The 24,159-nt window shown below is 41.3% G+C and overlaps 1 protein-coding gene across 1 annotated transcript; it reads right to left on the bottom strand.

Annotated features, from left to right (window-relative positions):
• Positions 1-9,446: 9,446 nt before the first annotated feature.
• Positions 9,447-23,912, bottom strand: LOC149280819 (mediator of RNA polymerase II transcription subunit 20). Its single transcript, XM_089500073.1, has 4 exons — positions 23,899-23,912; positions 23,208-23,356; positions 10,191-10,444; positions 9,447-9,662 (listed from the first exon to the last, which is right to left on the bottom strand). Exons 1-4 carry the CDS (start codon positions 23,910-23,912, stop codon positions 9,447-9,449), a joined length of 633 nt encoding a protein of 210 aa, XP_089356199.1.
• Positions 23,913-24,159: the final 247 nt, after the last annotated feature.

Below are 24,159 nucleotides of genomic sequence, written 5' to 3'. Positions count from 1 at the left end.
TGGTCCGGGCTAGTAGGGTGGAATCCTGACATATCCCCACCGCTAGGAGCAGCCTCCGGGGGCTCATAAAACGATATGGCAGTAGTGTCACCGTCTGCGGCGGGACGTCTTAGTTCTGGCACGTAGCGCTTCTTCAAACACATGCTGATCTTCACGGCGTATTATAGTTCCGTTGGAAGCCACTACACAGTCTGGTGGCAGCGCCTCAGGTGTGCTGGCCTGGGTGTTCCGGACCTTAGCCACTGGTGGCACAGACGTGACTGTCCCGGTAAGTACAGAAATCGGACAAGGCAAGCATTCGCCAGGGGATAGGAATACCCCCTGTACACAGAGTCCCTCTGAGTGGTGTTGGCTAATCCCGGGACTGGACTGGGTGGAGGCAGGAATGGAGGAAAGCGTACCAGATCTCTGATCGCGCAGCAGTTGTTCGTACCGGTTAAGGTCCTTCCTGTGCACGATCGTCCCATCAGATGCTAAGACATTACTGGGAGCCCCAAGGGAGTGTCTTGCAGTTTGGGGTTCCTTGTTCTTTTTCCTATGAGTGATGGGAGTGGTAGTCCCAACCGCACAAACAGCTGTGGTGTTTTTGAGCTCGGGTGCGTAAGCCATCTCATCCTCTAAGGGAGCATAGTCCATGTCAGACCAGTCAGGCTCGTCTGACATGATCTGGAGATCTTCTGACATGGCTTCAGATAGCGTAGGTTTTCCTGGTGCCATGACATGAAAAGCCTCTGGTTCACTGGGCTGAGGAGGAGACGGGGTGTGCTCCAGCTGAGACATGTTGCTGGTGTCATATACAGGTTCCTGGGCATGGGGTTGGTCAGTGTGGTTTACAGACGGTTTAGCTGGTTTCAACGGACAATATGTTATTCTATGGCCAGTCTCTCCACAATAATAACACAGGTTGTCCTCTCGTCTTTTCTGTCTCTCTTCCTTGGTGAGTGGCTCACGCTTGAAGCTCTTCTTTGGAGCTTTCTTACCTGTGGTATCAGTCTTTGGCTTCGGTTTGGTGCTATCACATTCTAACACAGTCCGTACAGATTTACAGAGCTGAAGCAGACACTCCACTAGTACTTCTAAAACTGCGGTTATCCCCGCGGACTCCATGGTATGGCCTTTGCATTCTGTCAGGACCCAGGTAAGCAGGTCGGGTAGGAGCCCAGTAGCAGGGGACACAAGGGGTTCCGTTTGTACCCCACGATGTATGACAGCAAGTGGGATGGCACGGACTGGTACTGTATTGATGAAGGTGATAGGACCAGCAAGTAAGGGCAGTAAGTCTCTAGGCAGGCTGCCCACTGGCAGGGCTGACGGATACGGAGGCCCACGGGATGGGCTGACGGCAGGAAGCCCACTGGCAGGGCAGACGGGTACAGAGGCCCACTGGCAGGGCTGACGGCAGGAAGCCCACTGGCAGGGCTGACGGGTACGGAGGCCCACTGGCAGGGCTGACGGCAAGTAGCGCACTGGCAGGGCAGGCGGCAGGTCCAGGCAGGAAGTCCAGGTACAGGCACTGGTTCAATGCCAAAACAGAGCGGTCTAAACACTCCAATGCAAAGGCCCTGACTAAAGGGCAGGGCAGGTTAATAAAGGCAGGTTCTACTCAGGTGATCAGACTCAGCTGACCTGGTATTCTGATCCCGAGCACTCCAGAGGGAGGGGGAGGGTGGCCACTAGTGGTAGCAGCAGGACTATAGCAAAATAAATCATCCATGGTCCGGGCTAGAAGGGTGGAATCCTGACACTCAGTGACGTCCCCGAGCAGCAAGTTTAAAACAGTAGGTGCCTATTTACCGTATCTCCTGTGTTATCCTTACTGTGTACCAGACCCGGCTTGCCTTGACTCCTCCATTATCTACCTCCTTGCCCTAGGGACCTAAACGTCTCCTGCATTTGTGTACCGACCTTGGCTATCCTTTGGACTTTGCGTATTGATGTCTTCCCGTAAATTGACCCCTGGCTTATCCTCTCGACTACGCTTTTTGGGACTGATCTACTAAGTACCTCACTTCCATGTATTGACCTCTGGCTTATCTTCTTGACTATGCTTTTTGGGACTGATCTACTAAGTACCTCGACTGGTTATTATCCTGCATACTGGTCTTCACTCCCCACCTGTCGCTCCGGACAGACCCTGATACTAGTACTGTTTGGACAACCATCTGTCCATCTGAGCGGAATACCTTCTCGGCAAGGACAACCTGGTGGTGGACTGGTTTTCTCGCCCCCTCCCGAGCGTTTTTCGATCTCTCGACCTACGTTGGGGTCCCCTCCATATGGAGTTGTTCATTTCCAGGATGAACCGTCAGACGCCTGCTTTCTTCAGCTGGCTGCCGGATCCACTCTCACTGGCTGTGGATGTGTTCCTACAGACGTGGCCTCCCAAGGGCACATACGCTTTACCCCTGTTCTCCATGATCCTTCGGACTCTCCACCCCCTGAGTAGGCAGGGGGTAATGGTCATCCTAGTAACTCTCCTTTGGAGAACTCAGCTGTCTCCATGCCTATGTTAGCCAGATGGATCAAGTGGATTCTTCATCTGGCAGGTGTCAAGGGGTCCTTTGGTGCTCCGAGAGTCCCCTTTCGGACATCACGACGGCTGCGGATTGATCGAGGCAATCTACACGTCGGACTTTTTATTTTCGTCCTACTCCGCATGCTTCCTTTGCACTGCTTGAAGGCGTCAAAATATGAAGCCTCTTGTCTTACTATAAAATTAGAGATTAATCTAGACCTACTGCAGAATTAATTTAAATTTTATTATCCCTTTTGCTGCTAATTGATTTCCCACCCTGGGTTCTAAGGCAATTTTGAGCATTTTGCTGCAGCTCCCGTTTAAAAGTAAATTTTTGGGGAATAAACTATACAAACCATATATTGTTTTTTTCAGAACACCCAGCAGATTCCAAATATACCATTTATATGTGTATGTCTCATTAGGTTTACAAAAATGGGGAAAAAAGTATATTTTTTCACTTCCGACTCAATAAAAACTAGTTTTTAATTTTATTTTTCTCAACTCAATATTTGTAGTAGGTAACCGGTCTAAAATAAACAGAAATTGAGAACAGTATACTGTGTTTTTCTAATACTGTATTGCTAAAAGTTCAATTTACTAGACTATCACAAAAGACATCTTTAAATTTAATGCATGGCTGCCGTCAATAAAACAGCTCTAGCTGCCCGGGATGTTAAAATATGGCAACAAAACTATATTTTTAGAAACTACACCCCCAGCTGCAGCAAATTAGGTCTTATTTGTATTTGTATCACAAATCTGACGTGCACAACAAATAAGTGAATATCACACTAATAAAAAAAAAAATTTTAAGCGTAATTTGATGCGCCAAGGGGTGTAGTTTCTGCAAATGTATACTTTATGTACCATAATTTAACTTTGATCTACTAAGGGACGCTTGTGTTTTGCGGTGGGTTTATATACGAAGCGTGATCAGCTCATTCAGAGTGTGAGTGCATATATATAATTTTCTATACAACAACTGAGTTTGACATACTATACTATCATAGTTATTTCTTCTGTTTACTTTTCAAATTGAAAACTGACTAAACACAAGCGCCCCTTAGTGGATCAAAATTATCTTACTAACACCAGGAGAGTGTTATTACGGGTTTGCAGCTGTGTATCCGGTTGAAAAGAGAAAGGAAAGTATTTCATTATTATTTCTTCTTGTACACACCTTTTCAACACTGGTTTTCACACTTTTTAGTCCTTACACTTACCATAATTTAACTTCCCAGCTGTCTAGAGCTTTCTAATTGCTTTTTTGCTTTGTTTTAAGACATTTTTTTAACAAGATTTTCAAATCTGCCATATCTGAAGTTAAAGTGGTGTAGACATCTGGGAAGTTAAATTAGGGTACATATAAAGGTACACATTTCAAGAAACTACACCCCTTGTAGCTTCAAATGAGGGGCTACATGTATTTCTAGGACAAAAGCTGAGTGCACAAATAATGAGCATACTCCAGGTTTGTACTAGAAACACATGCAGCCCCTCATTTGATGCGCCAAGGGGTGTAGTTTTTGCAAATGTGTACTTTATGTGCCATAATTTAACTTCCCATCATGTTAGTAATGCCACGTCAAGGCTTCAACCCTAATTACTGACCATTCACACGCTTTTCATATCTCCATTCACTCGCAGAAGCACACACTGTACTTTCCATACATACATACAACTATCCCCACTGGTTCCCACAAATTGGCGGGGCACCCCTGAAGATGTGCTGGTCACTGCATCTGTTACAACACCCCCTATTTGAAACTGTCTGCGGCCACGCTGTGGCTGAGGCAGTTCCTCCATGTCAAATTTCTTTACAAAATATATGAATATTTAGAAAGAAATTATGGTACCATTGGCTAAATTTAACCCCATGATCAAAGGGATCATGGGATTAAAATTTAGTATGGGCCATTTTCAAAAAGGGAATGTGACTTTTCATAGCTATATGATCACTGTGGAAACATTGGCAACCACAGTGATCATTTAGCTAAAAAACTTTTTATTTTATTTTGAAAGTTAAACTAGTTTATTTTTAGATAATTTTTTTTTTTAACTTTTTTAACTTATTTTTTTTTTTATTCTTCTTTTACAAGCCTTATACCTTTCCAACGGTATATGTTGGGGGTATGTAGCTGCTTAGATGCCTGAGATACAGGCATCTAAGCAGCATGACCCCATACCTCTTTAACTGACAATTGTCAGTTGTTAATAAAGTTGCGCGATGATGTCATCGCGACATTGCGCAATGACATCATCGCTGGAGGACGAAAGCCCCGGTGATGCCTGTGAGGATACAGGCCAGATTGCCAGGGCAGAAGGCGAGGTAAGTCACTGCTGAGGACGTAGTGGTTACGTCCTTAACACCTGAAGCCCACTTGTGAGGATGTAACCACTACGTCCTTAGCAGTGAAAGGGTTAAAGATAGGAGGCGAGTATATACCTGGTACTGTCACGATATGTTTGTTCTTTCAGGTCATGCCTCTGCTGTTTAAGGAGCACCTACATTGCGGTTATTGTTCTGGAGTCCTTTTTTGTTCCTGTTCGGTTCCTGTTTGGCGTTTCTGCAAAGAGAGAGGAGGGGTAGCTGGGCTCTGGGACTGATATAGGGTGCTTTCCTTAATCCTGATTGGTTGTTTTTTTTTTCTTTTTCATGTTAACGGTTTTGCTGCTGGAGGTTATTCAGTAAAGAAGGAAATGCTAAATACTCGCCACCTGTCTTTAATAAAATGTATATTAATTCTGCACCAAGGCTAGATTAATCCCTAATTATTCTACAGGATCTAACAAAACATCACACTAACTATACAAATATTCATGTTTTAAACATCAAGACAATACACAATTTTGCATAAGCTCTATTTTCATAAGGACATGTACCGTTTTTGCTCGATTATAAGACGCCCCTGATTATAAGACGACCCCCCAAAATCTGAATATTAATTTAGGAAGAAAGAAAAAGCCTGAATATAAGACGACCCTATAGGAAAAAAGTTTTACCAGTAATTGTTAACCCCTTAACGACCTTTGCCGGTTCAGGACCGTCACGGAAAAACGGTCACTTAATGACCTTCTGAACCGTCAAAAAATTAAATAAGCTTAGAAAGCGATCAACGATCACTTTCTTTGCTTAAACGGCGTTACTGTAATGCCTCGATGTCCCAGGGGCGTCAACAGTGTCAACAATGTATGAGGGCGGACGCCCGTTTTAAAAGTGTCGCTGGAATGCCTCGATCAGGAGGCATCCAGCGACACCAAACACTTACCTCAGGATGGACTGTGACCGCTCCGGATAGCGGTCACAGCCGCCGCTGCCGGTGATCTTCACCATCAGCAAGATGGCGGCCGCCCTGTAAAAAAACCAATCAAGTTTTAAAAGTTCGCTAGATAGTCTCCAGACCCTCTAGAGAACTCTGGCTCCACTTGCAGGTTGAATACAGGTACTGCATTCAACCATGCAAGTCAATGGAGCCCAGCTTTCTAATCACAATGTGATTAGTAAAATATTCAAAAAATAATAATAATAAAAAAATGGAAAAAATAAATAAAAAATGTGCTAACATTTAAAAATAATTATGCAGTGATGTCACTAGAGGAACCATCCAGTACCAGCAAAATGTGTAAAAAAAAACATAAAAAAAGTATTAAATACAATAAAATTAAATAAAAAAAAAAAGTTTATTATTTTGAGCAAGTGCTAAAATTTTTCAAAAATCTCAACGAAGAGTTAAAATAAAAGCACTTCAAATACCCAAGGGGTGTCTAATATAAAAAAAAATGGCTGATGGGGTAAATTGGGAGTGGCCGAGCTCAAAGATAGGGCATAGGTACAGACTGAACAAAATGGAGGAAAAAAAAGCGCACTTCCCAAATGTGGCATTTTAAATCTCAAACAACACGACAAACCCATGCATGTGGGGTATCACTGCACTCAGGAGATGTTCCTGAACACACATTGGGGTGTTGTTTGACAGTGACATATACCAGCACCTGTATATCTATAACTAAAGTACAATTTGTGTGGAAAAAAAAAATAAAAAAAATTACTATTACAAAGTTTGACAAAGTGTAGTTGTATAATTGGTGCATGGAAAGGGTTAAAATAACAGCATTTGGAATACCCTGGGGTGTCTAGTTTTCAAAAATATATGGTTTGAATGGGTTAAATTGAGTTAACCGGATTCAAAGATATTCCAAAGAGGAGATGGAGGCAGAATGACCAGATGCTAAAAGTCTGTGTTGCCTCAAAAGTAGCCTTTTACCAGCCAAACAATCTAACAAACCCATGCATGTGGGGTATCGCTGTACTCAGGAGATGTTGCTGAACACATATTGGGGGGTTGTTTGACAGTGACATATACCAGGACCTGTATATCTATAACTAAAGTACAATTTGTGTGGAAAAAAATAAAAAAAATTACTATTACAAAGTTTGACAAAGTGTGGTTGTATAAATGTTGTATGGAAAGGGTTAAAATAACAGCATTTGGAATACCCTGGGGTGTCTAGTTTTCAAAAATATATGGTTTGAATGGGTTAAATTGAGTTAACCGGCTTCAAAGATATTCCAAAGAGGAGATGGAGGCAGAATGACCCGATGCTAAAAGTCTGTGTTGAAAACCTGAATTACGCATGCCCCAAAAGTAGCCTTTTACCAGCCAAACAATCTGACAAACCCATGCATGCGGGGTATCGCTGTACTCAGGAGATGTTCCTGAAGACATATTGGGGGGTTGTTTGACAGTGACATATACCAGGAGCTGTATATTTATAACTAAATTACAATTTGTGTGAAAAAAATAAATAAAAAGAATTACTATTACAAAGTTTGACAAAGTGTGGTTGTATAATTGGTGCATGGAAAGGGTTAAAATAACAGTATTTGAAATACTCTGGGGTGTCTAGTTTTCAAAAATATATGGTTTGACGGGGTTAAATTGAGTTAACCGGCTTAAAAAATGTTCCAAAGAGGAGATGGAGGCAGACTGACCAGATTTGTTAAAAAAAAAGGTTTGGAAATCATAAAACGCTGCTTGTACTTATTGCCCTATAACTTACAAAAAACAGCAAAAAAACATAAAAACATTGGGTATTTCTAAACTCAGGACAAGTAGTAGAATCTATTTAGCTAGTTTTTTACTTGCTTTTTTAGGTGAGTAAAAGATTTTTCAAATAAAAGTCATAAAATATGTTTTTTTTCAATTTTTCACCATGTTTTTTTTTTATTTTTTTTTATAGTAAATAAGATGATATGATCAAAATAATGGTATCTGAAGAAAGCCCATCTTGTCCTGAAAAAAACAATATATAACTTATGTGGGTACACTAAATGGGTGAGGAGAAAATTACAGCTGAACACAAGCACCCCAAAAGTATTAAAACAGCCTCGGTCCCACAGGGTACAAAAAGAAAAAATGAGCCCGGTCCTTAAGGGGTTAATTCATGTAAACTAATCTTTTAATAAAAGCTATGACTGAGAAAAATATTTTGTTTTTATTTCCTTTTATTTTCCAACCTGCCCCCCAGTTATGCAAATCTGCCCCCAGGCTTGCCACCCAGAAATGCCTTATACCCCCTATATGCCACTGTGCCCCATGATATGCCTTTTAACCCTCTAAATGCCACTGTGCCCCATGATATGCCTTTTAACCCTCTATATGCCACTGTGCCCCATGATATGCCTTTTGACCCCCTATGTGCCACTCTGCCTCCAGAAATGCCTTATACCCCTATATGCCACTCTGGCATTTAGGGGGTTAAAAGGCATATTATGGGGCAGAGTGGCATATAGGGAGGTATAAGGCATTTCAGGAGGTAGAGTGGCGTATAGAGGGTTAAAAGGCATTTCTGGAGGCAGAGTGGCATTAAGGGGGTTAAAAGGCATTTCATACAGCACTCTGCCTACAGGAATGCCTTATGCCCCCCATTTAACACCCCCTAAATTTACCGGTGCTTCTGACTCCCGGTGTGTCGTCCGGGCAGCAGGTAGACGTCTACGCGATTCGCATAGGCAACTTCCACTGCAGCCGGAAGGAGGTGCGGTTAGCAGCGGGGGTTGTGTGTGTCCATCGCACATACACCCTCCGACTATCAGTGAGAATTCCCCGGTCACACACCGGTGTGGGGAACTCTGATCTCTGACAGCTGGGGAAGGTCTGCGTGATGGACACAGAAAACCCCCGCTGCTAACCGCACCTCCTGTAAACGTCTACATGCTGCCCCGGCTACACACCGGGGAATCAGAAGCACTGGTAAGTTGGGGGGGGGGGATAAGACAGGAGGATCCAGGTCTGATTATAAGACGACCCCGATTATAAGACGAGCATTTGCTCTGGAAAAAACCTCGTCTTATAATCAAGCAAATACTTTTCTATAAGGACATGTACTCACTAACCCAGGTACCAAGTCTATAAATATTGAAGAATTTTGACTAGTAAAATGGGAAGTTTTTACAGGGGCTTTTTGACAGAAGAAATAAAACAAACGTAGTACACACTGATATGTTTCCATTGTATCAAAATACTGATGCAACTAATTAATAAAAAAGACAATGTGCGAGACATTTTTATTTTTTTATTTGTAAACATAACACAAGTATTAATGTCATATCACCTATGATTATTTCCCAGAGTACAGTTTGAATTTTATTTCTCACCCATCTGTCCTGTGGCAACAAAAGTGTACATTGTTGCTCAGCACAGTAGTTTCCTACCCAGTCTGAATAATAAAGGGCTTAATAAAGTATTTTAGAGGACATCTTTCAATATAGCTTATTGCTAAATAAACTGCCTCCATTTTATGGTCACTTGCCACTGTGCAAATGTTATGCAGGCAGAAGTGAGTTAAAGTAATAGTCAGTTGTGCAGAAATTATGGTGGAGCATAATGTTAACCTGTACATCTGAGAGATGCACGCCTGATCTAAATCACCGCATACCAGCCACTGTGACCTGCTGTTGTTTGCGTATCTTGTTAAGAAGTTCCATATACTGTGTCATGGTGTCCGCTGGTGAGTAGAGTACGTCATGTTTGGCATTGAATACAGGAGGAACAGATAGACCATGGCTACCCATGAAACTCTGTATGAATTCCACCATTAGATTCCAACAATCACCTGGCACGGCACATGGGCAGTAATCCACCTGGAAAAAATAACAAAATGGTGCAGAAAAATCCACCATAATTTTTCCAAAAGTACTGTAATTGTATAAAAAAAAATAAAAAAAAATATGTTACTGTATTTTGATCATTGATTCACATGTTAACATCACGGCATGTCCCTACCCCAAACGGTATGAAAAATAATGCTCAATTTAGACTAGATAATCAATTTGTTATCCAGCTCTAAGAACATTTTTACTGATCACAAATTATAGCTGCTTAATGTAGATTTATACATAATTTTGCTAAAACAATTTTACCAACTCATTTAAGAAGACAATCACAGCAAATTAAGGTAACATATACATACACGTCATTTTTTGCAGAATATAATTTTACAAAGACGGTAACCAATGACAAAAACATTATCCAATGTCCCAGACTAAAGAACATTTTACAAAATAAGAAAGAGTAAATATTATATTTAGCCAACAAGAAAGGATGGTACCAGAAAAACACCAACAAGTTTTCATAATATGTTTAAAAGGGGAGATATGTTTCATGTATACCTCAACAGAAATGCCTCGGCCACTCTGTCCCACAGTCACTGTGCCAATCTTCACCAGGAAATCACAGTACTGGTATCGTGTGCCCCTTGTTTCCATTTTATTAGCTTTAGCATTCTGAAAGAATCCCTTCAGCTTTACCATCAGCACATCAAGGTTCAGGTCAGCAACCAAGCACGGACCATTTTCAAACAAAGCAAAGGTACTGAGGGGATATTCCGAATTGTGCATGACATACAGAAGCTTCCCGGTCTGACCTGATTTATACAAGCAATATAAAAAAATATTATAGAAATGTTTGACATACTGGCAGGAAACAATTATTTAATACATATATGTATTAATGTGTTGAGCTGCATGTGGTGTGTTATTTTACTATTTGTATGACATAATAAAATCTAGAGCTTAGACTATAAACTGCTAAGGGCAAAGAGCACCATTCCTAATGCATTCATACCTATTGTACTGTGCTTATGACTGCATCTATTGTACCTCCATTTTTTATTATACTGTAAACTATAAAGCACTAAGAACATGTTAGTGCTTTATAGGGCTGCAACTAACGATTATTTTAATAATCGATTAGTTGGCCGATTATTTTTTCGATTAATCGATTAATCGGATAAAAAAAACAATATGCAAATTTTTTGCTTATTTAAAATAATTTAATGAACTGGATGTTAAAAAACAACTTAAAATTTACATTAACATTCTTATTTTGTTATGATGTAATAAAAACACAATATTTTCAAAGTACAAAAACCCAAACACAATATTTATGAAACAAAATAACCCCAAACATTCTGAAAAGAGGTGGACTATTACTGTTCAAGAAACTTTGCACCCAGCACTTTGCACCCGGCACTTTGCACCCAGCCCTGGCACTTTGCACCCAGCACTTTGCCCCACCCCTGGCACTTTGCACCCGGCACTTTGCACCCGGCACTTTGCCCCAGCCCTGGCACTTTGCACCCAGAACTTTGCACCCAGCACTTTGCACCCAGCACTTTGCACCCAGCCCTGGCACTTTGCACCCAGCCCTGGCACTTTGCACCCAGCCCTGGCACTTTGCACTGTGCCCCTGCACCCAGTCTCCAACTCTGCCCTGCACCCAGCCCTGCCCCCACATTCTGCCCTGCCCCCACACTCACACCCTGCACCCACTCTGCTCTGCCCTGCACCCACACTCACACTCTGCCCTGCACCCAGTCTCCAACTCTGCCCTGCACCCCCACCCCCACTCTGCCCTGCACCCAGTCTCCTGCCCTGCCCCCACACTCACACCCTGCCCTGCATCCCCACCCCCACCCTGCCCTGCACTCAGTCTCCTACCCTGGCCTGCCCCCCCCACCCCCACTCTGCCCTGCATCCCCTGAAACCCCACCCCCACCCCCGCGAATACTCTGTGCGAACGGAGCCACTCGCACAGAGCGAACCGCTCTGTGCGAACGGAGCCACTCGCACAGAGCGAACCGCTCTGTGCGAACGGAGCCACTCGCACAGAGCGAACCGCTCTGTGCGAACGGAGCCACTCGCACAGAGCGAACCGCTCTGTGCGAACGGAGCCACTCGCACAGAGCGAACCGCAACTAAAAGAAGGCGCGTGTAGCGGAAGCGGGGAACGCTCGCGGAGGTAAGTAAAAGGAGCCGAGTGCTCCAACAACGAATCGATCACTCGATTAATCGATAACGGAAATCGTCGACAACGATTTCCGTTATCGATTATTATCGATTTTATCGATTCGTTGTTTCAGCCCTAGTGCTTTATTAAATTATTTATAAACATTCATACATACAAAATAGGGATTTCAGTATAATGAACAATCTTCAAAATCTGTTAAATATATCAACCAAACAAGGTGTGGCACAAGGTTGTAAGTAGAAGTACTATAGCCTGAATATACAGCTCCAGTAAAAACATTCTTGCAAATGGACCAGTCTTAAAACGTAAACCTAACAAAATGCATTAAAATATATTTTATAGCAATAATGAGATGTTTACTGAAATATTAGGATTTTTTACAAAACTATCAGATACATATGAGTTGGAACATTTCAACTTTTCAAATCCCCTTAACTAGATATAACAAAAAAAATTAAAAATAATCAATCCTGGGATCTTCTAAAGTGAATAGTTAATACAATAAGTAATTTAAATTGTCATTTTACATGAATCTTATTTCAAAATTGTAACCAATGTGCAGGGCCATGTCAGAGATTCTTGCAAGATAATTTTACCAAGGCTGGGTCTGCATACTGAATCGTGAGGTCAGTTTTTTACATAGGGTAAACAAAAAACATTTTTTACAAAGTTAAATGGATTCAAAGAGAATCTTTGTCTCTTCTTTCATCTTTGAAAGATAATAGAAAAAAAGATGACCTCCTAAGGTTACTCTGTGGCTGTTGAGAGGTGGAAAAAGTATTTTTTTAGTATTACTTTAGAAAGTAACTATTAGGTTTTTTTTTTAAATATATTCGAAAAGAAAAACAAGTAGACATAAAACATATTTGCATATCGCAGCATCAACTTCTAAACACACTGTATATACACTGAATCTTTGTGCTGCAATATTTCGTCAAATATAAAATTAATAGTCAATTAAAAGCAGCACTGACATATAGTCCTGAAAGCGTCCTTGCCACAAACATTGATATTGAATATGCATGCATACAAACAAACTTAGGGTTACATTCGCGAGAGTAAATAAAAAAAATAAGAAACCTTTATTAAAGGGACCAACACTGATTGACCAATGACGAATGCATATTAAAATACTTTGCGAGCACTTTAACCCCTTAAGGACCAGGCTGTTTTAACACTTTTGCAGTGCTTGTGTTTTGCTGTAATTTTTTCCTCACCTACTCAAGTTCTGTATTGTTTTTCCCAGGACAAGAAGGGCTTTCTTCAGATAACATTTTTGATCATATCATATAATCGGGCAGTATGTACAAGTAGCGTTATGCTTTTTCAAAACCATTTTTTTCCAAATCTGGTCATTCTGCCCCATGTGCTATTTCAGGTATCTTTAAAGCCTGCAAATTCAATTTACCCCAGCAAACCCTATATTTTTAAATGGCAGTATTTTAACACTTTCCGTGCACTTATCTTACCACCAGCCTTTGTCAAAATTTGTGGTAGTCATTTATTTTTTCCTCAAATTGTACAAATTGTACTTCAAGTATGAATTTATACCTCCAGGCATACCTCACTACCAAACAGCCCAATATGTGTTCAGCAACATCTCCCGAGTACAGTGATACCCCCCCATGCAGGGTTCGTCGGGTTGTTTGGGAGGGAAAAATTCCACATTTGGGAAGTGCGCATTTTTCAACTTAAAAATGTAACATCTGGTCCTACTGCCCCCATGTCCTAAGTGGGCCATCTTTAAAGCCGGCTAATTTAATTTACCCCAACAAACCCCATATTTTTTTAAAGCTAGACACCCCAGGGTATTTCAAATGGATGTATTTTAACCCTTTCTTTGCACTAATTTTACCACCAGCCTTTGTCAAAATTTGTGGCAGTTATCTTTTTCTGTATTTTTTATCACATGAAGTTCTACTTCCAGTGTTAATTTACAGTATTCCTGTAAATTCCTGGTATATGTCACTGTTAAACCCCCCCCCCAATATGTGTTCAGCAACATCTTTTGATTACAGTGATACTACCCATGCATGGGTTTGTCTGGTTGTTTGGGGGCTAAAAGGCCACATTTGGGAAGTGTGCTTTTTTCCCCCCACCATTTTGGTCAGTCTGTGCCTATGCCCTATCTTTGAACCCAGCCACTCCAATTTACCCAATCAAACCACTTATTATTTTTTTTTAAAGTAGACAATCCTTGGGTATCTGAAATGCTTTTATATGAACTCTTTTCATGTCAAGATTTTTGGGAAGATACAGTGACAGATACTAATTTTAGCACTTGCTCGTAATAATAAACTTTATTTTTTTATTTTAGTACTTTTTTTTTTTTTTTACATTTTGCTGGAACTGAATGGTTCCCCTGATGGTGACATCACTCCATAATTATTTTTAAATGTTACCACATTCATAGCTATTTTTTCCATTGTGATTAGAAAGCTGGGCTCTATTGACTTGCATGGTTGAATGCAATACCTGTATTCAACCTGCAAGTTGAGCCAGAGCTCTCAAGAGATCTGAAGAGACCCTCTTGAAAATTTTGGCAACTTGGTTATATTTTTTTAAAGGATGCGCCACCATCTTGCAAGTGTCAAAATCTCTTGCTGTGGTGGTTGGGACTGCTCTTCGGAGTGGTCACAACACGTCCTAGGGTGGGTGTTCAGTGTTGCTGAATGCCTCGCTATCGAGACACTTCAGCTAAACCATTGAATCGTTGATCACCTCCTAAACTATTTTGTATGGCAGACATCGACGCCCGTGGGGAGGGGCCAGCCCCTGATGCCGATCTCGGTGTTGCAGACATCGAGGCATTACAGCAACACCGTTTAAGCGAAGTAAGTGATCATAAAGTCCCCTACAGAGCTGCGGGGGATCTGGATCTTAGTCTTATAGTCAGACCTCTATTTGAGGTCTGATTATAAGTTCACCTCATGTATATATAAGACGAGGGGTATTTTTCAGAGCATTTGAAAAAAACATTGTCTTATATCAGAGCAAATACGGTAATTAACGCATATGGCCTCCAGTATCATATATATGCAGATGATCTACCTGTCTTCTGCTGATCTCTCATGTCCCGTATTACCAACTGCTTGTCTGTTATTTCTTCATGGATGTCACAACGTTACCTGAAATTAACCATCTTCCCTCCTTTCATATACACTCCACCACCTGAATTCTCTATCACCATTAACAACACGACTATCTCTCCTACTAATCAGGCCCGATGCCTTGGGGTCATCCTTGACTCAAACCTCTCCTTAATCCCTCACATTCAGTCCCTCGCATCCGCCCATTCCTCACCAAAGAATCCACGAAAACTCTGGTTCATTCACTTATCATTTCCTGTCTTGACTACTTCTGGTCTCGACTCTCTCCACTGCAGTCTGTCCTAAATGCTGCTGCTAGGCTTACCTTTCTTGCACGCCGCTCCAATTCTGCTTCCCCACTCTATGAAACCCTCCACTTAAGAATTAAATTTAAAATCTTGATACTGATACAAGGCCCTCCATAACACTGCTCCTCTATATATTTCTGCCCTCATAAGCAAATACTCCCCCCAGTCGTTCCTTACTTTCTTCCCATGGGCTATGGCTCTTCTCCTCACTTATCACTTCTTCCTTTTCCCGTGTACAAGATTTTGCTCCGGCTGCCCCATATCTCTGGAATCTACTTCCACCGAACCGTTAGCATTCACCCCCCTCCCAACATTCAAGAAATATCTCAAAACCCACTTCTTCAGAGAAGCATACCATCTTAGCTGCTAGAGCTTCCCTGTCACTGATACAACCACAATACCTCTCACCCTTTCTCTGTGTTTTAGTTTTTTTTTTCAAGAATATAAGCTTGTGAGCAGGACTCTCTCCACCTAATGTATCAGTTTGTCTTAGTCTGTGAATTCTAGTCTTGTCATACCCCTTGAATATACCGTATTTCCCCATGTATAAGACGCACCTTAATTTGAAAATAAAATTCATACTCATCCTCATCACTCCCATCCATTAACTGCCCCTAAATTAACCCTAAAGACCCCATCAACCATAACTGCCCCTAAATTAACCCTAAAGACACCATCAACCATAACTGCCCCTCAATTAACCCTAAAGAACCCATCAACCATAACTGCCCCTAAATTAACCCTAAAGACCCCATCAACCATAACGGCCCCTAAGTTAACCCCACCTCCCTTAACTTTCAGCAGCCCAAATATTAATTTTATACTTACTGTTAGATGAGTTGCTGCCTAAGCAGTGTGGATGCTATACAGAAAGGGGCGGGGCCAATCAGCAGTGAGTCACAAAGCGGCAGGGCCAATCGGCAGTGTGACTGCAGGAAGGTACTGGGAAGTACCGTAGTAACTGCAATCTATAATCACTGTATAGGAAGCACCCAGTTTTCAGACCACAAATTTTTCGATGCGTCTTATACATGGGGAAATACGGTATGTATTTCATGAAGCGCTGCATTAATTGTTGGTGCTATATAAATAAAAGATAATAATAATAATATGCATCCTTCAACCTGTATTGGAAAAAACAAACTCTGACAATTACCAAGGAGAATAAGGAGAAAACTGCTGTTTGAAGACAAACTATGTCTGGAAAGTGCTCCCATTGATAGCAATTCCAATAGGAATGCTTTTTGTGCATATTTGTCCCCCTGGGACTGGCTGGTGGTGAATATACTGCATGTGGGATTTGGCAACCAGAAAACACCTTCTGCAAGTCTAGGAACTGTGGTGAAGAAAGGGGGTAATGCATGGATTCTGCAGAATCCTTCCAGACAGTTGCAAGGAGGACAATACAAATATTTATGGGAACAGAAAGGTGCACTCTGCTATCCAATTAATTAAAGTGCTCTCCTTCTGTCCAAGTAGATCTTAACATGTGTTAACATTGCTGTCAATTTCAATGAACCGTACTGTAACAGCAGAACTGTGTAATCTGTTTGCACTGTATAAATAAATGTAATGTAACGACAGTGGTTTGGAATGCACAAAGATGCATTATAGGAATCTACCAGTATACCCCCTTCAATCCCCTATAGACGTACCGGGACGTCCAAAAAACGCCTATTAAGAAACCCCTATGGACGTCCCGGTACGTCCAGCCCTTCGTGCAGCGTCAGGGACATATCCCTGCCGCTGCACGGGAGATCAGGCTGTCGTTTGACAGCCTGGACTCCCCACTGACAGCAGAAGCCGGCATTGCCGGCTTTCTGCTGTCCGATCTCCTGTAACAACTTCCGGCATGAAAGCCGGTAAGCTGTTACATTGCAAACTGCCCGATCGCACGATCACGCAGTTTCAAACGCGGGGATATCCTGCCCTCCGATGAGGCACAGAGACGCTGCGATCTCTACGCAGGTCTGTGAGGACCTGCATAGAGATCACAGTGTGATACCGATCGCAGGGGGATCGCGGGGAGGGGAGTGAGAAACCATGTCACTCACTCCCCCCCGTCCTGAAACAGAAAAGCTGAAAAAAAATTAAAAATGTTTATTCATTTAACCCCTTAACGACAATTGCCGGTCCTGGCACGACACGGAAAAGCATGTGCTTTACGACAATTGACGTGCCAGGACCGGCACGTCTTTAAACAGGTGCAGAAAGCGATCTGTTTTCGCTTTCTGCACCCAAAAAACGTTGCTGAATGCCTCGACCTCGAGGCATTCAGCAACGCCGCGATCGGAACGAAGGGGCCATCTCTGGCCCCTCCACGGGGCGTCAACATCCGCCATACTTTGTATGGCGACGATCGCCTCCTAAACTTAAATGGTGTCGCTGGAATGCCTCGATCAGGAGGCATCCAGCGACACCAAACACTTACCTTTCGATGGGCTGTGACCGCTCCGGAGAGCGGTCACAGCCGCAGCTGCCGATGATCTTCGCCATCAAGCAAGATGGCCGCTGCCCTGTAACAGGAACCAACAAATTTTAAAAGTTCGCTAGATGGTTCAGACCATCTAGAGAACTTTGGCTCCACTTGCAGGTTGAATACAGGTACTGCATTCACCATGCAAGTCAATGGAACCCAGCTTTCTAATCACAGTGTGATTAGTAAAAATAAATTAAAAAATAAAATAAAATTAATAATAATTAGAAAAAAAATAGTAAAAAACTAGTAAAATGTAAAAATCATTTCCCACTGATGTCACTATCAGGGGAACCTCCAAGTTGAAAAAAAATGTTAAAATTTTTTTTTTAAAAAAGACAAAAAAACAATATATATATATAAAAAATATATTTTTGTGAGCAAGTCCTAAAATTAGCATATTAGCTTAAAACAATTCTCGCATGGAAAGAGTTAAAATACTGGCATATTAAATGCCCGTGGGGTGTCTACTTTTAAAAAAGGTATGATTTGATGGGGTAAATTGAATTGGCCAGGTTCAACAACGTCCCAATTAACACCGGGGGAAGGATGGCCACACACCTAATTTCCAATTAGAAAAATGCACACGTACCAAATGTGGCCTTTTAGTTCCCACAAAAATGACAAACCCATGCATGTGGGATATCACTGCACTCAGGAGATGTTGCTGAACACATTATGGGGTGTCGTGTGACAGCGGCATATACCAGGAGCTGTAAATTCATACATAAAGTAGGTGTGTGTGGGAAAAATACACACACAAAAATACTACTGCAAACTTTGAAAACATGCTGGTGGTAAAATGCGTGCATGCAAAGAGTTAAAATACCAGCATTTAAAATACCCTGTGGTGTCTAGTTTTGAAAAATATATGGTTTTGTTGGGTACACTGAAATGGCCCGGCTCAAAGATGTACCAAATAGGGCATAGGCAGTGGATCCCCAAATGCCAAAGTTCAACATTGAAAAATGCGCATGCCCCAAATGTGGCCCTTTTGCCCCCAAACGGCCAGGCAAAATCATTCATGTGAGGTATCGCTGTACTCAGGAGATGTTGCTGAACACATATTGGGGTGTTTTGTGATAGTGACATATACGAGAACTTTTTAATTCATACCTGAAGTAAAATGTGTGTGGAAAACCAAATGCAAAAAAATGACTACCACAAAGTTTGACAAAGACTGGTGGTAGATATGGTGCATGGAAAGAGTTAAAATACTAGCATTTGAAATACCCTGGGGTGTCTAGTTTTCAAAAATATATGGGTTTATTGGGCACACTGAAATGGCCCGACTCAAAGATGTACCAAATAGGGCATAGGCAGTGGATCCCCAAATGCCAAAGTTCAACATTGAAAAATGCGCATGCCCCAAATGTGGCCCTTTTGCCCCCAAACAGCCAGGCAAAATCATTCATGTGAGGTATCGCTGTACTCAGGAGATGTTGCTGAACACATATTGGGGTGTTTTGTGATAGTGACATAAACGAGAACCTTTTAATTCATACCTGAAGTAAAATGTGTGTGACAAAACAAATGCAAAAAAATGACTACCACAAAGTTTGACAAAAACTGGTGGTAGATATGGTGCATGGAAATAGTTAAAATACTAGCATTTGGAATACCCTGGGCTGTCTATTTTTCAAAAATATATGATTTGATGGGGTAAATTGCATTGGCCGGGTTCAAAGATACCCGAAATGGCACATGGGGGGAAGAATTACCAGATTTGGAAAAAATGGCTTTGAAATAGCAAAACTCTACCTGTACTTATTGCCCCATAATGTGTAGAAAAAAGCAAAAAAACATAAAAACATTGGGTATTTCTAAACTCAGGACAAATAGTAGAATCTATTTAGCAGGTTTTTTCATTACCTTTTATAGATGAGTAAAAGATTTTTCAACTAAAAGTTAGAAACAGTCATTTTTTTCTAAATTTTTCACCATATTTTATACTTTTTTTAGTAGTAAATAATATGATACAATCAAAACAATGTCATCTAAAGAAAGCCCTTCTTGTCCTGAAAAAAACAATATCTAATGTGTGTGGGTTCAGTAAACGGGAAAGAAGAAAATTACAGCTAAACACAAGCAGCGCAGAAATGTTAAAAAGGCCATTGTCACGAAGGGTACAAAAAGTAAAATCAGCCTTTGTCACGAAGGGGTTAAAAAATAATATAAAAAAAATCATTAAAATAATGATATAAATAATACTAAAAAAATTTATAATGTGAGCTGTGATGTAATTGTGACATCACTGGCATGTTCAGGAGGTCCCTAGGAGGACCTCTAACCATTTCTGTGTAAAAAAAATATATAAAAAATACAAAAAATAAATAAATTAAAGAAAATTAAAAAAAAGATATAAAAAAAGATAATAAATTTTTTTTTTTAAAAAACCTTACTTCCCATTGCCCTAGCATAACATCTAGCCAGTATAACCCTCCTGCCCCCGTTCACAACCCCGAAACCCGAGTTAAGCCATAGGCATAAAAATTATACAAAATTGTACACCTTATAGTATGCTCCCTGGTGCTGGGAAAGTCTGGAAAATCTATATAAATTAGGTATTTCTGAAATCAGGACACCTGAATTGATAAACTTGGAGGGGATTTTCCATCACTTTACCTAATTTTGTGAGGATTCAGAGGGAAAATGTAAAAAAGATTAGTGTTTTTTTTCTAATCTTCGCTAGTTTTTACTAAATTTCTCATTCTAAATTTTCAGCTAATCATCCAACTATGGTATCAAAAGAAAGCTCTATCTCTCCTTGAAAAAACAATATATAATTCACAGGAAAGGAGAATAATCGCTAAACCGACATACCGCAAAAATGGCAAAATTGCTCCAGGCATTGAGGTACCAAAAACCCCTGGGATTGAAGAGGATACTAAATGTATTAACCCCTTCAGGACCGGGACGTACCTGGTACTTCCTGGTTACTGGTAACCGGTAGACCGGGACGTACCAGGTATGTCTCCTCCAAAAAACGCCCCCCACATCACCACGATCGCGGTGATCGTGGAGGCACTGCTGCACAGCCTCTCTAAACCCGCCCCCAAGCCTACGATCACTCCCACGGAGTGATTTTGTAGGCAGAAACAGCGATTGCAGAAAAATCTGCAATCGCGGTTTCAGCTGCCCCAGGCAGCTTCAGGGAATGGGGGGGTTGTTGAATGGGTCCCCACACAAGGCAACACCCCCCTGCTGCCTGATCGCTCCATGAGAGCGTCAGTGCAGCGTTAACCCCTTCAATGCCGCAATCGCGGCATTGAAGGGGTTAATTCCCGTTTTGTAGGGGGCTCTGCTGCTGGTGGTCTGCCTGGTGGTCTGCCAGGCAGACCAGCAACAGCAAAAACGAGCCCCCAGAAGTCCTCTGATCAGTCCTGTAGGACTGATCAGAGAGACTCCTCCCCTACAATCTACAGTCTGTTGGAGATTGTGTCCCAGCTGCCAGAGGCAGCTTTAGGGACAGGGAGACAGGGTTCTTTGGTCTCCACATGAGTGTGGAGACCAGCCCCCCCACCCTTCCTCAGTTAACCCCTACCCCCCTCTTCCTCAATTAACCCCTTCAATGCTGCAATTGTGTATGACCCCCATCGCAGCATTGCAGGGGTTAATATTAGTCCCCACAAGCTTGTGGGGACTAAATATCAGTCAATGCTGTGCTTCAATGGAGCATCAGCATTGAAAGAGTTAAAAAAAAAATGTAAAAAATAATAATAATAAAAAAAATGTAAAAAATTAATAAAATAATAATAATAAAAAAAAAATAACAGCACTGACCTGAAAGTCCAGGGAGCTTCCAGGTCAAATGCTGGGCTGATCAGATCGCTCCTGGCAAATAGAAGTGATCGGATCATTATGGCAGCCCACGGATGACCCTGCTCTACAAAGAGAGAGGGGTCATCTAGGGTAATTATGAAAAAACACAAATTATTAATAAATGAAAAAATCATAATTATTACCTGATCACTTGTCGGTGACATTTTAAGTCACTGATTATTGATCGGTCTCCCTGATTGAAGTCAGCGGCCTAAACCTGTCACTTACAAGTAATCTGATGAAAAAAAATATTTAAAAAAATGTAAATGCACATGTTCCAGTTTTGCCCTCATAACTTCCTCAAAAAATGCATGAACCATGCATGTGAGGTCTTGTTGGAACCGGGGATGTTGGTGAACAAAATGTGCTTTCTTCCACTGTTGCACATATGTTGTGCAAGAAATAAATTTTAACATTGAAATGTATTTGTTAAAAACGCAATAAAATTAATTTTCCGTGAACTTTGGCAGATATCAGTGAAGAAATGGCTAGCTGAAAACTGTCAAAACTACCCTAGTTGAACACCTTGACTTGTCTACTGTTCATAAATATATACTTTTATGGGGTAATTTACATTGGGGGGCTTCCAAAATGTCCCAAATGGGATATGGGCCCAGGAAACCAATTTCTGAAAATTCCAAATGTGAAAACGAAAATGCGCATGTTCCAGTTTTGCCCTCATAGCTTCCTCAAAAAATGCATGAACCATGCATGTGAGGCCTTGTTGGAACCGGGGGATGTTGGTGAACACAATTTGGTGTTTTCTGCAGTTGCACATATTCTATACAAAATATAATATAAAATCTAAAGCAACATTGCAACATATGCAAAAAAAACAAAAAAATATAAAAATACCTCAAAATTTGGCAGCAATTGGCGATAAAATCCCTGTTTGAAAAGTGTCAAAATGACCCTAGTTGTACACCTTGACTTATCTACTGTTCATAAACATATAATTTTGGGGGGATAATCAGTATCTGTGACAACTATTGCAGTTATTAGACTACCATGCCAAAAAAAAAAATTACATTTCAAAAACGTAATGCATGCCTTGCAATATTTGCCCTATACTGGTCAAAACAGATAAAAATCCTGGCCATGTTGTGGGTTTCCAAATCAGGACAAGTTAACGAATATATTTGGGATCATTTTTTCCCATTGGTTCAATGTGTGTACAATTTGTATGTATACAAAACTGTAAAAAAAATTCGTTTTTTTAATTTTTTCCCCACTTTTTCCAGACACACACACACACACACACACACACACACACACACACACACACACACACACACACACACACACACACACTTACCGGTGCTTCCAATTTCCTGCTGTATTGCCAGGGCAGCGGGTTGACGTCTCCTTCCGCTGCAGCCGGAAGGAGGTGGAGTTGGCAGCGGGGGTTTGTCTGCGTCCGTCGCGGATACCTTCCCCGGCTGTCAGAGATCAGAGTTCCCCGCACTGGTGCGGGGGAATCTGGATCTTAGTCTCATAATCAGACCTCTATTTGAGGTCTGATTAGAAGACGACCCCGATTAGAAGACGAGGGGTATTTTTCAGAGCATTTGCTCTGAAAAAAACCTCGTCTTATAATCGAGCAAATACGGTAATATTGTCATATCACAAATTCTTTTTTACAAAGTGAATGCATTTTATTTGACAAATGTATGCCACTTGTACCTGTGCTTCCGATACTGGCGGTGTGATATGTCTCGCAGTCCACAAAGAATGTTCCTTGCTTCTCTGCTCCCATTTGCTCAAGTTTATGAGTCAGAAGTTCCACAGTCTGTTGCACACTCTTCCCTTCGGCTAGCGGAACCTGACATACGCTGCGGTGCATTAAATACACAGAAAAGGGTTTACAGTCGCTCAACATAAAAAGAAGTGTTATTAATTAAGCGCAATATCACCACAGAAAGAGTTTATACCGACAATGACAATTTTAAACAGACACATTAGAAATTGGAAAAATGTGCCATTAGACCTTACAATCTAACTAAAAATAAACATATGCCGCAAATATATTCACACCTTGCTCCTAAGCGACTTGTAAGTATGGTAGGCCTAACATGTTTTAGTCTGGGGTGCAGGCAGAACCTACAGGACCGTTAATACAGAGACTGAAATATCTCTTGCAATTGGTATTAAAGCCTATCCATCAGACATTCGTCAAAAGGACTTCAAAGTACCCATTGTGTGAACGCTTTATAAAAACTTACTCCGTTACTTTGGGGCTAGATGGAATATGCTTAACAGGCCATATGATCACTGGTGTTACAGAACTAATAAAGCGCTACAGAAGGATGTCTACAAGTCTGCAGCTGTTAGTTAATCTCCAGTAGTAAACGATCGTTACAGCGGCCGATCTTACCATGTGACCCCCATGTTGCATTTCACTCTATTATAATCATGCGCCTAGAACCAACTACTTGTGTCTTTTTTCTAAACACAAGAGAAGCAATAACTTTGTGCCATTGTCGCATTGGCTTCTATGCGAGATACATTGCTTGAACAAATTCTGTACCTAGCTAAAAGAAAAGAATAGCGTTGCAAAGCTACAATTTACACTTTTTTTGTTCTGCGGTGAGAATCTATTTTATGGTAATCAACGCATCTCTAGTGTTTGTAACCA

This window comes from Sceloporus occidentalis, unplaced genomic scaffold (genome assembly GCF_023333645.1).
Source record: "Sceloporus occidentalis isolate IW3139 unplaced genomic scaffold, rSceOcc1.0.p SCAF_146, whole genome shotgun sequence".
In the NCBI taxonomy this organism is placed as follows: domain Eukaryota; kingdom Metazoa; phylum Chordata; class Lepidosauria; order Squamata; family Phrynosomatidae; genus Sceloporus; species Sceloporus occidentalis.
This window is presented reverse-complemented; position numbering and strand designations above follow the sequence as displayed.

What these genes read in the sequence shown, in the direction of transcription:
- LOC149280819 (XM_089500073.1), bottom strand. An exon ending in CGCCAGTATCGGAAGCACAG is followed by an intron (nt 10,445 to 23,207) that starts GTACAAGTGGCA and finishes TGTATAAATCAG; the next exon opens with GTCAGACCGGGAAGCTTCTG. An exon ending in GCCGAGGCATTTCTGTTGAG is followed by an intron (nt 9,663 to 10,190) that starts GTATACATGAAA and finishes TATTTTTTCCAG; the next exon opens with GTGGATTACTGCCCATGTGC.